At 37.3% G+C, this 15331-nt stretch overlaps 1 protein-coding gene across 6 annotated transcripts in view; it reads right to left on the reverse strand.

The window, feature by feature from the left end:
* Nucleotides 1-7798: 7798 nt before the first annotated feature.
* Nucleotides 7799-15331, reverse strand: part of ZC3H13 (zinc finger CCCH-type containing 13) — a 93963-nt gene continuing 86430 nt past the window's right edge. For 4 of the 6 annotated variants that reach the window (XM_032402997.1, XM_032402999.1, XM_032402998.1 and 1 more), the window contains exons 19-20: nt 15136-15299; nt 7799-10097 (exon numbers count right to left, since the gene is read on the reverse strand). In XM_032402997.1, coding sequence (XP_032258888.1) covers nt 9927-10097; nt 15136-15299 — 335 coding nt within the window. In that variant the 3' untranslated portion in view covers nt 7799-9926. The remainder of the gene's footprint in view (nt 10098-15135; nt 15300-15331) is intronic. The other 2 variants (XM_032403002.1, XM_032403001.1) reach the window with 1 other exon arrangement.

Consider the following 15331-nt stretch of genomic DNA (forward strand, 5'->3'; position numbering starts at 1 on the left):
TTTCTTTCTTTCTTTCTTTCTTTCTTTCTTTCTTTCTTTCTTTCTCTTTCTTTCCTTTCTTTCTTTTTCTTTCCTTTCTTTCTTTTTCTTTTTCTTTCTTTCTTTTTTTTTTTTATTTAAGATTTTATTTATATATCTGACAGAGAGATACACCGCAAGAGAGGGAACACAAGCAGGATGAGTGGGAGAAGGAGAAGCAGGCTTCCTGTTGAGCAGGAAGCCCGATGCGGGGCTCGATCCCAGGACCCTGGGATCATGACCTGAGCTGAAGGCAGACGCTTAACGACTGAGCTACCCAGGCGCCCCTGGAATTGTTTTCTTAATTTCTCTTTCTGCTACTTTGTTATTAATGTAGAGAAGCACAACTGATTTCTGGGTATTAATTTTGTATATTGCATCTTTACTGAATTCATGTGTTACTTCCTATAGATTTTTGGTGGAGACTTTATGGTTTTTTTATGTATAGTGTCAAGTCATCTGCAAACAGTGACAGTTTTACTTCTTTCTACCAATTTGGACACTGTTTATTTCTTTTTCTTGTCTGATTGCTGTAGCTAGGACTTCTAATACTATGTTGAATAAAAGTGGCAAGAGTGAATATCCTTGTCTTCTTCCTTAGGGGAAAAGCTGTCAATTTTTTACCATTGAGTATGATGTTAAGTGTGGGTTTGTCATATATGGCCCTTCTAATGTTGAGTTATGTTCTCTCTAAACCTACTTTGTTGAGACTTTTTATCATGAACAGATGTTAAATTTTATCAAATTTCTGTATCTATTGAGAGGATCATATAATTTCAATCCCTCTTTTTTTTTTTAATGTGGTGTTTCATGCTTATTGATCTGCAATTATTGAACCATACTTGCATCCTTAGAATAAATCCCACTTGACCATGGGGAATGATCCTTTTAACATATTGTTGAATGTGGTTTGCTATTGTTTGTTGAGAATTTGGCATCTATGTTCATCAGGGATGCTGGCCTGTAGTTTTCTTGTTTTGTGGTGCCTTTGGTTTTGGTATTATGGTAACCTGGTGTCATACAATATATTTGGAAGTGTTCCCTCCACTTTTATATTTTGAAATAGTTTGGGGAATATAGTAATTCTTTAAATGCTTGGTAGACTTTAGCTGTGAATCCATCTGGTTCTGGACTTTTATGTTTTGGTAGTTTTTTGATTACCAATTCTGTTTTGTTACTAGTAATTAATCTGTTCAGATTTTTTCTTTCTGATTCCATTTTGAAAGATTGTATATTTCTAGGAATTTATCCATTTCTTCTAGGTTGTCCAATTTGTTGGCCTGTAATTTTTCACAATATTCTCTTATAATGCTTTGTATTTCTGTGGTGTCAGTTGTTCTTTCTCCTCTCATTTCTGATTTTATTTATTTGGATCCTTTCACTTTTTTCTTAATGAGTCTGGCTAAGGGTTGTCAATTTTGTTTATCTTTTCAAAGAACCAGTTCTTGGTTAGATTGATTTTTTTCTATTTTTTAAAATATCTGTTATTTATATCTATTCTTATCTTTGTTATCCTTCCTTCTCTCACCTTAGGCTTTGTTTTCTTTTTCTAGTTCCTTTAGGTGTAGGGCTAGATTGTTTATTTGAGCTTTTTCTTGTTTTTTAAGGTAGGCTTGTTTTGCGATATATTTTTCTTTTAGAACTGCTTTCATTGCATCCCAAAGATTGTGGTCCATTATGTTTTCATTTTCATTAGTCTCCATGTACTTTTTAATTTCTTTGATTGTGCCATTGATCCATTGGTGGTTTAGTTATCATGTTGTTTAGACTCCATGTTTGTGTTTTTTCAGTTTTTTTCCCTGTGATTGATTTCTAGTTTCATACCATTGTGCATGGTATCTTAATCTTCTTAAAATTATTGAGGCATGTTTTACATGTGATCTATTCTGGAAAATGTTCCATGTGCAATTGAAAAGAATGTATATTCTGTTGTTTTTGGATGGAATGTTCTTTATATATCTGTTATGTCCACCTGGTCTAATGTTTCATTCAAAAATACTGTTTCCTTATTGATAATCTGCCTGGATGATCTATTCATTGATATAAGTGGGGTGTTCAAGTCCTTTACTATTATTTTATTATCAAGTTCCCTCTTTATCTCTGTTAATATTTGCTTTATGTTTTTAGGTGCATAGATATTTACAATTGTTATATCTTCTTGTTGGATTGACCCCTTTATCATTGTGTAATGCCATTCTTTGTCTCCTACCACAGTCTTTCTTTTAAGGTATTTTTTTTCTGATGTAAGTATTGCTACCTTGGTTTCCCCCCCGCCCCCCATGTCCATTTGCACGGTAAATGCTTTTCCTTCCTTTCACTCTCAGTCTGTATGTGTCTTTAGGTCTGAGGTGAGTCTCTTGTAGGCAACATATAAACGGTTTTTTGTTTGTTTGTTTGTTTGTTTTTTAGTCTATTCCTCCACCCTACATGCTTTTTTGTTGTGGTTTGGTTTGGTTTGGTGTTTGTTTGTTTTTTGTTAAAGTAGCTCCACACCCAGCATGGAGCCCAATATGGGGCTTGAACTCACAACCCTGAGATCAAGACCTGAGCTGAGATCAAGAGTTGGATGCTTAACTGACTGAGCCACCCAGGCACCTCCATCCTATATCTTTTAATTGGAGCACTTAGGCCATTTACATTTAAAGAAATAATTGATGGTTATGTACTTATTGCCATTTTGTTATTTGTTTTCTGGTTGTTTTTGTAGTTTTTGTCCATTTCTGTTTTTCTTCTCTTGCTCTTTGTGATTGATGGTTCTTGGCATTGTTAGGTGTGGTTTTCTTTCTCTTTAATATTTTTGTGTATCTATTACAGGTTTTGGGTTTGTGGTTACCATGAGGTTCATATATAACATCCTAAGTATACAGCAGCCTATATTAATTTGATGGTCATTTAAGTTCAAACACATTCTAAAAAAAACTTTTTTTTTTATTCTCCACATTTTATGTGTATGCTGTCCTATTTTACATCCATTTATTCATAATTTTTTTATGTCTAATTATGGTCATTTCTTTTCCACCTAAGTCCCTTTAACATTTCTTGTAAGCCTGGTATAGTGGTGATTAACTCCTTTATCTTTTGTTTGTATGGAAAATTCTTCTCTCTCCCTCAAATCTGAATGCTAACCTTGCCATATATTTTTGCTTGTAGGTTTTTTCCTTTCATCACTTTGAATATATCATGCCACTCCCTGCTAAGTTTCTGCTGAAAAATCAGCTAATAGCCTTATAGGGTTTCCCTTATACATAACTTTTTGTTTCTCTCTTGCTGCTTTTAAAATGCTCTAACTTTTGACATTTTAATTATGTGTTGTGGTATGGACCTCCTTGAGTTTATCTTGTTTGGAACTCTGTACATCTTGAATCTGAATATCTATTTCCTTCCCTAGGTTAGGAAAGTTTTTAGCTATTATTTCTTTAAATACATTTTCTGCCCCTTTCTCTCTCTTATTCTTCTGGGACTCCTATAATGTGAATGTTTGCTTGATGTTGTCCAAGAGATGCCTTAGCCTATCCTCACTTTTAAAATTCTTTTTTCTTTTTGCTGTTCAGCTGTAGTGTTTCCATTACCCTGTCTTTCAGATCACTGATATATTCTTCTGCATCTGCTAATCTGTTGATTCCCTCTAGTGTATTTTTCATTTCAGTTATTGTATTCTTCAATCCTGATTGGTTGCTTTTTATATTTTCTATCTTTTTATCAAAGGTCTCACTGAGTTTTTTCTACTCCTCTCTCTAGCTTTGATGAGCATCTTTATGATCATTACTTTAAATTCTTTATTAGGCATGTTAATTATCTTTGTTTCCTTTCATTCTTGTTCATTCTTTTGGAGCATATTCTTCCATCTCCCCATTTTGCTTGACTTTCTGTGTTTTTCTATGGATTAGGTAGAACAGCTACTTCTCCTAAACTTGAAGGAATGGTTTTGTGTATGGGGATCCCCTATGTAGACTGTGCTTGGTGACTTGTGCTGGATAGAGCTGTGGGTGTTGTGGATTGGGGGTCCCAGGGCTCTTCATGCAGTGGGTGCCCTGTCAGGACAGCTAAAGCTAAAGTGGGTGCAAGCCTCTGTGGTCCCTGGGCTCTCCATACAAAATGTGCCCTGGCAGGACAGCGGAAGCTGAAATGTTTGCAAGCCAGTATGTCCTGGGACTCTCCATAGTGAGGGTAACCTGGCAGCACAGCTGAAGCTGAATTTGGCGCAAACTGAAGTATCCTGGGGTACTCAGTCAGGGAGTGCCCTGGCCATTTGACTGGAGCAGAGGCTGGTGCAGATGGGAGTGTTCCAGGGCACTCCATGTAGGGGGTGCTCTTGCAGGGTGGCTGGAACTGATGCAGGCATGATTGAGGGGTTCCCAGGGCACTCTGTGCAGGGGGCACCCTGGTAGGGCAGCTGGTTCTAAAACAGAGGTCAGTTGGGAGGTTCTGGAGCACTCTGCACTGGAGGTGCCCTAGCGAGCTATCTGAAAGTGAAGTGGTGTGGGCCTGGAGTATTTCAGGATGCTTTGCACCTGTGTCACCTTGGCACAAAGACTGGAGCTATAGTGAGCACTAACCAGGGGTGTCCCAGTGTGCACCACCCTGTGGCTGCCTTGGGATGGCTGAGGCTGGTGTGAGCTAAGGGCCTGGGGCTCCCTGAGGAGGCAGGCTGTTTAGGGTGCCTGGACCGTACACTGGTCTGTGCTTTCAAGGTGAAGGGAGAGCATAGATTGTGTCTGTCAGTGACTCCCACTCAGAGAGATTTCTAGCAGCTCCCTATTTGGTGGGGTTCTAGGGCTGGCTCTTTTATATGCTAATTGCTCTTTTAAACCATGGCTTTTTTCTTTTCTTTTCTCTTCCTTTTCTAAGATTTATTTATTTGAGAGAAAGAGAGAGAGAACAAGCAGGGGGAAAAGCAGAGGCAGAGAGAGGGAGAAGCCGACTCTCCGCTGAGCTGGGATCTCCACGCGGGGCTCAATCCCAGGACCTGGATAGCATGACCTGAGCCAAAGGCAGGCGCTTAACCATCTGAGCCACCCAGGTGCCTGACCATGGCTTTTTTCTTGCCCAAGGACAGAGGAATCTGTTCTCCATCCCTCAGTACTTTCCCTCCCCACTGCAGTTTGCAGCATTGGGGGTAGGGGTTCCCTTCATTACCACATCCCTATCCCTCTTGCTGTCCTCGTTTGCCATTCTCTCTTTTGCTGTGCAGAAGCTGTTCAGTTGGCCCTCTGGTCTTCAAGAGTAGTTGTTCTATAAATAAGTGTAATAAATAGGTGAGTTCAGGGTCTTCTTATGGCACCATCTTGGGCCAGAACCCCCTTGGGTATTCTTGGTTAGTAGTTGCTTTTTTTTTTTTTTTTTCCTTTCATCACTTTGAATATATTGTGCCAATCCCTTCTGGCCTGCAAAATTCCTGCTGAAAAATCTGCTGACTTATGTGGATTTCTTATACATGTTTTTCTTCTTCTAAGAATCTTTCCTTGTCTTTTAATGTTTGGCACTTTAATTATAATGTGTCTCAGTGTGGCTCTCTTTGGATTCCTTTTTGGAACTCTCTGGGATTTCTGAATCTGGATGTCTGTTTCCTTCCCCAGGTTAGGGAAATTTTCAGCCATTATTTTGTCAAAAAAGTTTTCTGCCCCTTTCTCTCTTCTCTGGGACCTCTATGATTCTTGGTTTGGTTGATGTCATTCCATAAGTCCCTAAAGCTATCTTAACTCTTTTTCATTCTTTTTTCTTTTTGCTGCTCTTGGGTGAGTTTTACTGCCCTTTGACTGATCCTTTCTTCTCCATCTAGACTGCTGTTGAACCCCTTTATTGTATTTTTTAGTTCAGTTATTGTATTCTTCAGCTCTGTGACTTCTGTTTGCTACTTTCTTACATTTTCTATCTCCTTGTTGAAATTTTTAAATTTTTGTCCATTCTTCTCCTGAGCTCAGTATCTGTATGGCCATTATTTTGAACTCTATCAGAGGGAATCACTTACCTCCATTTCCTTAAGTTCTCTTCCTGAGGGTTTACTTGTTCTTTCATTGGGAACATATTCTTCTGTTGCTTCATTTTCCTTGACTCTCTGTAAAAGTTACCTCTCCCAATCTTGAAGGACTGGTCTTGTGCTGATGACACCTACTGTTCAACCCTGCTCTAGCTCAGTTGTCTCTCAAACCTTTGTGACTTTCCAAGCAGTCTACTTTGTTTTCAGTGGTTCCCAGTAGCTGACCGTGTCAGTGTCCCAAATGGGAGGATCTTAGCAGCACTTAGATTTAGGCTGATTGGGAACCAGACCCTCAGGCAGCAGCTCTTAAAATATGTAAATATACTTCTTTCTGGAGAAGACTGGGAGATGAGGATTTTTATCTACTCCCTCTGTACTGACTGGATGGCAGTGGGCCCAGGAATCCAAGTTCCACCAGCCATCTGAGCCAGGGAATCAAGGGGCTTCCCTGGGTCACACTACAAAAACCAGGGCACCAGACATATGTACAAGCTCCTTTCTGGGAGATACCATTAGTCTGGAGTGTGGCGGTGGAAGAGCCTTATTAACACAGCGTTCCCCAAACCCTGCAAAGGATTACAGTTGGCCCTTAAATGCGTTTAGTTAGAAGCCTATCCCTTAGGCCACAGCTATGAAGATAAGCTAATAGGCCACTTTCACAGAAAGACTAGGTGCTGCCTCACTGCTATGCCCTGGGGGAGGTAGCCAGTTAATAACTCAGGTTATAGGATCTGTAACAATCCTGTAGGACCCACAATAAGCCCCACTGGCTACCAGAGCTAAGCGAGTAAGAGGTGTCCTCTGAGCAGTAGCCACAAAAGTTGGGGTGCCAGGTGAGTGTACAAATTCCTTCTAGGAGATACCAGTGAGCCAGGAAAAGGCAGAGGAATGACACAAAGATTGCACCTAATGGCCTCCATTTTGGGAAGGTCTTTCAGTAGGCCCCTAGATGTGTTTTAAATGAGGCCAGTGCTTTGAGATGATAATCAAGTAAGGCTCTTTTGCATAAGGTCTGGACACTTTTCGGACAACTGCCTCTACAGTGGGCCCTGGGATGGGGGAGTCCATCTGACCCCTATGGGGGTCTTGTGGATGAAAGCCCCATGGCCTTTCAAAGCTAGACATTTTGGGGGCTTGTCTCTCAGGTGCAGCTCTTAAAAGTCAGGCACAGGCTATGGGGTTCAAATTCTTCACTCCTCAGGGAAAGGCTCAGGGTTGTGAGTTCCCTCCTGATTGTGGGTCTCCACACTGAGGATGGGGTTTATTTCAGCCTCTCCTACTTGCTTCGGTGTGGATTTTTTCTTTTTTGCCCACAGTGTAGGAGTCACTTAGCTATTTTTGTTTTTAGGGTTCCCCCCCGCCCAGAGAAAATTGTTCTGTATGCAGCTGTAGATCTGGTGTGTCTGTGGGAGGAGGTTGACAACGTTCAGGATCTGCCTTTTATTAATACCTTGAGGTGGAAACCACACACTCTTTAACAAGTGGAGGTTCAGCTGCTGGCTCTTCTTTCCAGGACTCAAAAGCATCATTCACCACACGGATAACATATACCCTAATCTTTACCCACTGGACAGTAACACATAATGTGGGATATTCTGCCAATGGCACAAAGTTTCAAGTTAATAAAGATAAGTCATAAAATCCTAATGTAGTCATGGGGTAGGATGAGGAAGATAACATGCATTTACAGAACAGAATGAAGAGAAGTGACATGTTAGATTTTTCAGCATGTTAAGTTACGAGTAGGGTATAGTTACAAAATTTTTGTGAAAAAGTTATCTATTGTCAGTTAATACAACCCTCTATGAAATGGTGAGGATAGCTGCCAAACAAATCCAAGTGACTCAGTGGTCTATGTTAACGCTCATTTATTTTGGACTGCAGACCTACTCTTGCCAACTCTTTATTACCAAGCAGCTGGGGTCCAGTTTTGCAGTTATGGGAAATGGACAAACCTGAGCCATCAGTTATGAGGCAACACACCTTCAACTGTACTATCAAATAATTTATAGACTAGCACATGTTTTCAGGAATATTGGTTTCATTGAGACTTTAATTATGGTCCAAGAACTTTTATGGAAACTCAGTAAGATTTGCTTTAAAGAACTTTAAGGGTATGATTAGCAATACACAGAATGTTAGGATTAAAAAAAAAAAAATTGAGACCTAACAGTATGTTCCCACTGGGAATGTCAAGCTCTAAATACTATGACTCAATGTTCAGAGGAATAGCTCTGAAATTTTCTTCTATAACGTAACAAAGACATTCAAACCTGAAATGGCAACAAATTTGATTACAGGGCAAATTTAAGTACATAGTTTTCATTCTGTAAATGAATAACTTGTGAAACATTCCTAAAGTCAGTGGACAAAACAGGAAAACCATTATTTTTGTTCCACAATTCTGGGAAATAGGATTAGAAGTTCTAGGACTTTAGATGCTTGCGCTACAGCAAATATTATCTACTATACTTAGGAAGTCGTTTTTTAAAGGATATTTATTCTCCAGGGTCATTAAATAATTTTTTTTCTTCTTTATTTAAAATATCTACCAATTGGAAAAGGAAACAGATACCAGGAAAATCTGGTTACATTCCCCCCCACTCCCCCGCTTGCCATTTTCTCATACACACTTTCAAAGTCATTTGAAAATAAGACCACTTCCTTTGCTGGGTCAATTATCTGATATAAATTAAGTAGACAGTGAATGTTTCTTGAACAGAAATTTTACATCAGTACCACTGTTACCTTTAGAGGATACAAAAACTACTGACCCAGGTAATGCAGGATTACAGTTTTAACAAAAAACCTGTGAGAGCCAATGAAAAAAATTTTAATTTTGATTGGTTTCCTTTATTATTACCACTGTCTGCCCACAAATTCTGCAGCTTGGATTCCTTTTCAAATCCTTCTAAGAGTCCACTTCATGAGTTACATATATATACACAGAATAAAACAAATATTGTAATTTTAAAAAATTAAGTCATTCTACATATAGGCTAGACAGTTCAATGTAATCAAAGGTTATAGCTCTGAAAAATATGATGGTAATGGATTTTAAAGCTCAGATGACAAAGGTTTGCTAACTCCTGGTTCGCTTCAAGTATTACTGAGCTGTATTTGAAGTATATTCCTCAACTCCTGTTGCATTATTGAGCAGTAAAATATGTGAAGTATGAAACAGCATTGATGACAAATGTTTCAGAACATCAGGAATAAGATCAATGAAGAGCAAACTGAATCTAGAACAAGGAAAGGAAAGGTACATTTATTAAAAATAAAAACAGTAGACAGTCTTTGATAACAAACAAAACCATTGAGAATCCAAACACGTCCAATATACATTGTAACAATGCACATATATTTAAAAAAAAAACCCATTAGTAATTTTTTTTAGAACTTTAGAGAGGAAAAAAAGTACTTTGGCTCTCCCCTGCTGGAGGTCTGCCCACAAACACAGCATGTGGGACCAAGCATCCGCTTTCAAGAGTTCTGTACAGCACAAAATTGCAGTGTGTGCATTCATTCTGTGAACACACTGATTCTGAATAAAATCAGTTTCTGTAGGGATGATCCAAAACATAAGTCAGTAGCTCCATTTCATAAAAAATATTCAGAGGCTGCAAGAGCAGTGGCAACCGTTTTCCAAAATCTTCAGTTTTAACAAAAGGTACAGAATAAACTGCTAAATCTAGATGTTTTCACATTATTTCGCAGGAGTATCAAGTACTGTGTAAAAATTTATGTAAAATCTTAATTAAGCCAAAACTAGTGTCATTAAACTTTAGATCCAAGTTGTTCTTCACCCTTTTACCACGGCTGATAAATCTTTTCTGCCTTTGTCCTGAATGTTTGTCAAACCAAAGAACTCTGAAAAAGAATATGCAACCCTGAAGGAACACAGTCCCAGAAATGTCACTGGAATTCAGTCCTAAGACACACACAGTTCCTGCTGGACGCTGGGCTGTGGGAGTTTATTATCGTCAGCCTTCTCGTGTCCTGGGGCATGACAAGTAGTCTTCTTTTTAAATAGCCGAAGACTCAATCGCAGCAAGTCATTGTCTACCACTGGAGCATTCGTGTAAGCTTGTTTTACAGTGCCCTAATTTGAAGAAAACAAAAACAAATTTTAAAAGATGTATGTTATTAGTTAACAGTAGGAAAGACAGGCAGGTTAACCTCTAACAAAAATATCAAAGCTGCAAGAAAAATTAATTTGGGATGGATATTTAAAAGCAAAATTAAGAAATGTTTTCAGATTCAAGTAATCGTAGAAAAGAAAGCAATCTTTAAAAGGGGACCTCTTGCTTAAAGTAGGAATCTTCAGCCATCCCTGACAGGTAATCAACTAGCTTTTATTTCCAATGACAAAGCAAACAACAATCACTGCACATTCTTGAACATGTTGAAATAAAATCTCTTCTTTAGAGCTGCACACTAATTCAATCTTACTCTTCCATGACAACCTTTCAGTCCTCTGAAGAAAAGCACCGAACACTCCACACTCCTTTCTGGTCTGTTACTATCCCATAAAATGTGGGCTCTAGAAGTGAACAAATTCTCTAGAAGACAGCTGATCACTGCAGTGTAAGGAGAAACTACTACCTCCCTTCTGCTAAAATGTGTATCTCTATTATTGTAACTTAAAGCTACATTAGCATTTTTGGAAGCTGCTGTCCTAAAATTTTGTTAAATGTTCTCCAACTATGTTCATAAATGAAATAAGGTGAGTTTTGACTATCGAGCCTTCTGCCATTTCTCTTCTTTCTAGGATCCTTAAAGGAACAGTGGTTCTTTGATCACATCTACACTAAAAAATATGTATGTTGTGATACAGTAAATTGACTTTTTACGTGTAGTTCTGTGAGTTTAGACTTATGTATTGATTCACGTAACCATGACCACAATCAGAATAAAGTCTCATCATTCAGAAAACTCCCTTTGCTGTCCCTTTTTGTGTTCACACCCTCTGCCCAACTCTAACCCCTGACAACCAATGACTGGGTCTCTCTAATCGTTTTGCCTTTTCCAGAACATCAAATAAATGGAATTATATACTGTATGATTTCTGACACATACTCCTGAGATTAATCCATGTCGTTAACAGTACTGACAGTTTGGTTATTTTTTATTAAAATTAGTAATCCGTTATATGGATGTGCCCCAGTTTACCAGTTAGCTATGTATAGAACACTGGGGTGGTTTTCAGTTGTTGGAAATTATGAAAAGACCTGAGCTAAGCTTTTGTGGACAGGTTTTTATATGAACATAAGTTTTCATTCTTCTAAGGTAAATACCTAGCAATGGGATTACTGGGTCATACAGTGAGTATATATCTAACTTTACAAGAAACCACCAAACCGTTTTCCAAAGTGGCTGCAGCGTGCTGCATTCTCACCAGCAACACTGGCAGTTTCAAGCTCTGCATCCTCACCATGGGGTTTTTTGTTGTTTGGTTTTTAGCTATTAAAATAGATTCACAATGGTATCTAAGTTTTAATCTGCATTCTCTAGTGGTTAATATTGTCAAACATCTTTTCTTGTGCTTATCCATATATATCCATTTATCCTCTTTGGTGAATTGTCCATTCAAGTCTTGCCCATTTAAAAAACACTGGATTGCCTATTTTCTGTTAATTTTTGAGAGTTCTTTATATATTCTAAGTACCTAAGTCCTTTTTCCAAAAAGTGATTCCAAATATTTTCTTCCAGTATATGTCTTTTCATTCTCCGTCTCTTTCACAGAAGTTTAAAATTTTGATGAAGATCAAGTATCTCAAAATAAAAACTTTAAACACACCCCATTTTTAAATCCCCCCCCCCCACGCCAGCTGACTAGTCATATTTGTGTGGGTTTATTTCTGGACTCTGTTCCATCGATCTAAGTGTCTCATCCCTGGCGCCAGTACCACATTATCTTGAGTATTGTGGCTTTACAGTAAGTCTTGGAATTGGGTACTGTGAGTCCTTCAACTTCCTTCATCTTTTTAAAAAATTATTTTGTGTATTCTTGTTGCTTTGACTTACCACATAGACTTTAGAATCAGTTTGTATCTACAAAACAAACAAAAAGACCTGCTGGGATTTTGCCGCATTGTGTTAAATCTGTAGATCCATCTGGGGAGAATCCTAATCTTAACTATATCGAGTCTTTCAATCCATGAACACGATGTATCTCTCCATTATTTAGGTTATCTTTGATTTTTTTTTTTAATCAGTGTTTTATAGTTTTTGGCACACAGAGCCTGTACATGTTTTGTTAGATTTATACCTAAGTACTTTTTTGGGGGGAGCCATGGTAAAAAAAAATTTTTTCCCCTTCATTTCATATTCCCAGGTACTTCTATACACTATCAGTATAAGGAAATACAATTGCTTTTTGCCTGCTTTGTAGCCTGTGGCCTTGTTAAACTTATAAAATAAATTCTAAGCATTTCTGATAAATTCCTTGAAACTTTTATGTAGGCAATCACGTTGTCTGTGAATAAATACAGTTTTACTTCTTCCTTTCCAATCTGTATGCCTTTTATTTCCTTTTCTTATTGAACTGTCAAGAACTTCCAGTAAATGCAGAGTAGGGGTAGTGAGAATAGGCATCCTTGCCTTGTTCCTGATCTCTCCGGGAAATCTTTCAAACTTTTACCATTAAGTATGTTAGCTGTAGGTTTTTGTAGATGCCCTTCAAAAAGTAAAAGACTCTAATTCTAGCTTGCTAAGAATTCTTATTGTAAAGGAATGCTGAATTTTATCAAATGTTTTTTCTGCATCAATTGATATGATGAGGTATTTTTTTCTTTTTGGTCTGTTACTGTGTAGATTACATTGAATGATTTTAGAATATTAAAACAGCCTTTCATTCAGAGGATAAATGGTTCTTGGTCATGGTGTAGTCTTTTTTATATATTGCTGGATTTGATTTCCAAGTTTTGAGGATTTTTTTATGACTATGTTCATGAGAGATATTGATCTATAGTTTTCTTGTGATGTCTTTATCTAGTTTTGATAGCCAAGTACTGCTGGCCTCATACCATGAGGTGGGAAGTATTCCTGTCTCTTCAATTTTCTGGAAGAAATTAGGTAGAACTGGTGTTTTTTCTAACTTAAATGTTTGATAGATTTTGGCCAGTGAAATCATCTGAGAGTGCAGAATTCTTTTCCAACAATAAAAACAAAACCAAATGAAACAGACACAGGACTATTCAGATTATCTATTACTTCTTGAGGAAGTTTTGGTGCTTGTGGCTTTTAGAGCAATTGATCCATTTCTTCTAAATTGTCAAACTTACGTGCATAGAGTTCTTTACTATCTGTGAGACTTGTAGGGGATTATCAATATTTTTCATCTCTTCAGAACCAAATTTTGGGTTTTACTACTTCTGTTTTCCTATTAATTTATTTTTGGTATTCTTTCTTTCCTTTTGCTTGCTACAGGTTCTATACATTCTTTCAAAACTATAATACCAAATGAGAGTTAAACTCATTTAAAGCAGCTAGGTGTTCTCTTCATATCCTTTACCTATCTCTTCTGATATATAGTAAAGAATGATTTTTAAAATACATATTATATTTAAAGACAATGCCAACCAATATGAGTTTACCGTCATACAACTTTCCTCAATGAATGGTCCTAGTCTGTACTTTTATAGTTATACATTTTAAAGGTTTTTGTTTATTTTTCTTAGCATTTTTCATGAGATTCTCTAGCATCTGAAATTCATTTTTCTTCAGTTCTCTCTTCAGCTTTTGTGCAAATATTTTTAACCCTGAGTGATCAGAAAGCTCACAATGCTTTCTTTAGATGGATCATTTAAGACATTTATACTGTGCCACTCTAACTTTTTATAACGTGTCATGTGTTAGTTAATGGGCTGTGCCCTGTACTGAAGGATTACAAGGTTCTGACAACAGTGCTCTAGGAGAATTTTACAAGGGTATTTTTGGTTGTCACAATTTTTGAGAAGCATATGGCATATCAGAAGAGGAACCAGGGAGTGTTACAAAATATTTTTTATAAAAAAGGGGGCAGGATTCTGGTGAGACTTCGAAATGTGTAGCCTCTCTCAACTGACGTCCCCTACTTGAGCCAACAGAAAATGATATGATGGATTATTTTTCAAATTCGATACTGAGGATGGAAGCAGTACCACTCTAGATACATAAAAGAGAAGGTGATTCATTACCTACATGCTTATTAGGGCTACCTGGGGTTTAATTCTCTTGGGAAAATTTCCAGCTGAGAAAAGCTGCAAGGAGCAATGGGCACCTAAGCAACAGAATGCAGGGAACTAAGTAGTATACGAAGTACATGAAATGGGAGTGCAAAGAAGAATGACAGTAGCAACTCTGTCAAAAGTAGTTCTGAGAAAGGCCTTTAATCAAGGAAGACTTTAAAAACCTCCTATGCCTTGTATCTGTTTCCACTTTAATCTTTGGAGTTGAGTTCATCCCTTGCTTTTTCATGACTTTTTCTTTAATGAAGTACACTTTCTGCTAGCAATGTTTTCTTAATGTCCCCAGGTAAAAAGCTAATGAATATTTCTCTAATCTTTAAAAAGCCTAAGAGAGTTGGTTTTAAAAGTTAAGACATTTTCAATTTCTCATGATCAGATCTCTCCCAAATCTAAATTTCTATTTCTCTTATGTTTCAATTCCCTTTATTCTTCTCAAGTAAAAGCTTAAATATAATCACTTGTATTTATTTCCCTTTCTTCTGACCTGGTACATTCTCATAAACACTATTTCTTCTTATAAATATCCTTATCACTCTTGTGTCTCGAAAATCTTTTCCCTGATCTTGTTTACATAATGAAACGTACTAGAAATTTATCTTGAGAAACTTTTCACAAAAGAAAATATTTCACAGAAAGAAAATTTTAAATTCTTTATGCATCTAATTTTGAATAACAAATTGCTATTCACAAATGTTCATCAATACTATTAAAATAAAATGAAAACTATTATAAATAGAATTCTTCCTTTTACATGTGTAAAAGACTAGGAAACCGAACTCATAAAAGCAGATGAGACCTTAATCTCACCTTAAAGCAATCAAATGAAAAAAAAAATGCCATTCATATAATTCATACATACATTCATACAATGCATACACTTTGCATTTTTTTTCAAGGAAACAACAGTACCTTCTCATTTTTAACAAGCTGCTTCCGGATTGCTGAATCCCGTCTGAAGCATAACGCTTTACAACATGGTCCAAGATTACTAAGAAGACTTGCTCGCTCTTCTTTTCGTAGTAATGCGGCCATGTTGAGAGCCCCCAATTCATGTTCAAAAAGACTGTCTGCATCTTTTAATAAAAACAAACAGGCATTAAGTTTT

Source organism: Phoca vitulina, unplaced genomic scaffold (genome assembly GCF_004348235.1).
Source record: "Phoca vitulina isolate PV1807 unplaced genomic scaffold, GSC_HSeal_1.0 scaffold5, whole genome shotgun sequence".
Taxonomy (NCBI): domain Eukaryota; kingdom Metazoa; phylum Chordata; class Mammalia; order Carnivora; family Phocidae; genus Phoca; species Phoca vitulina.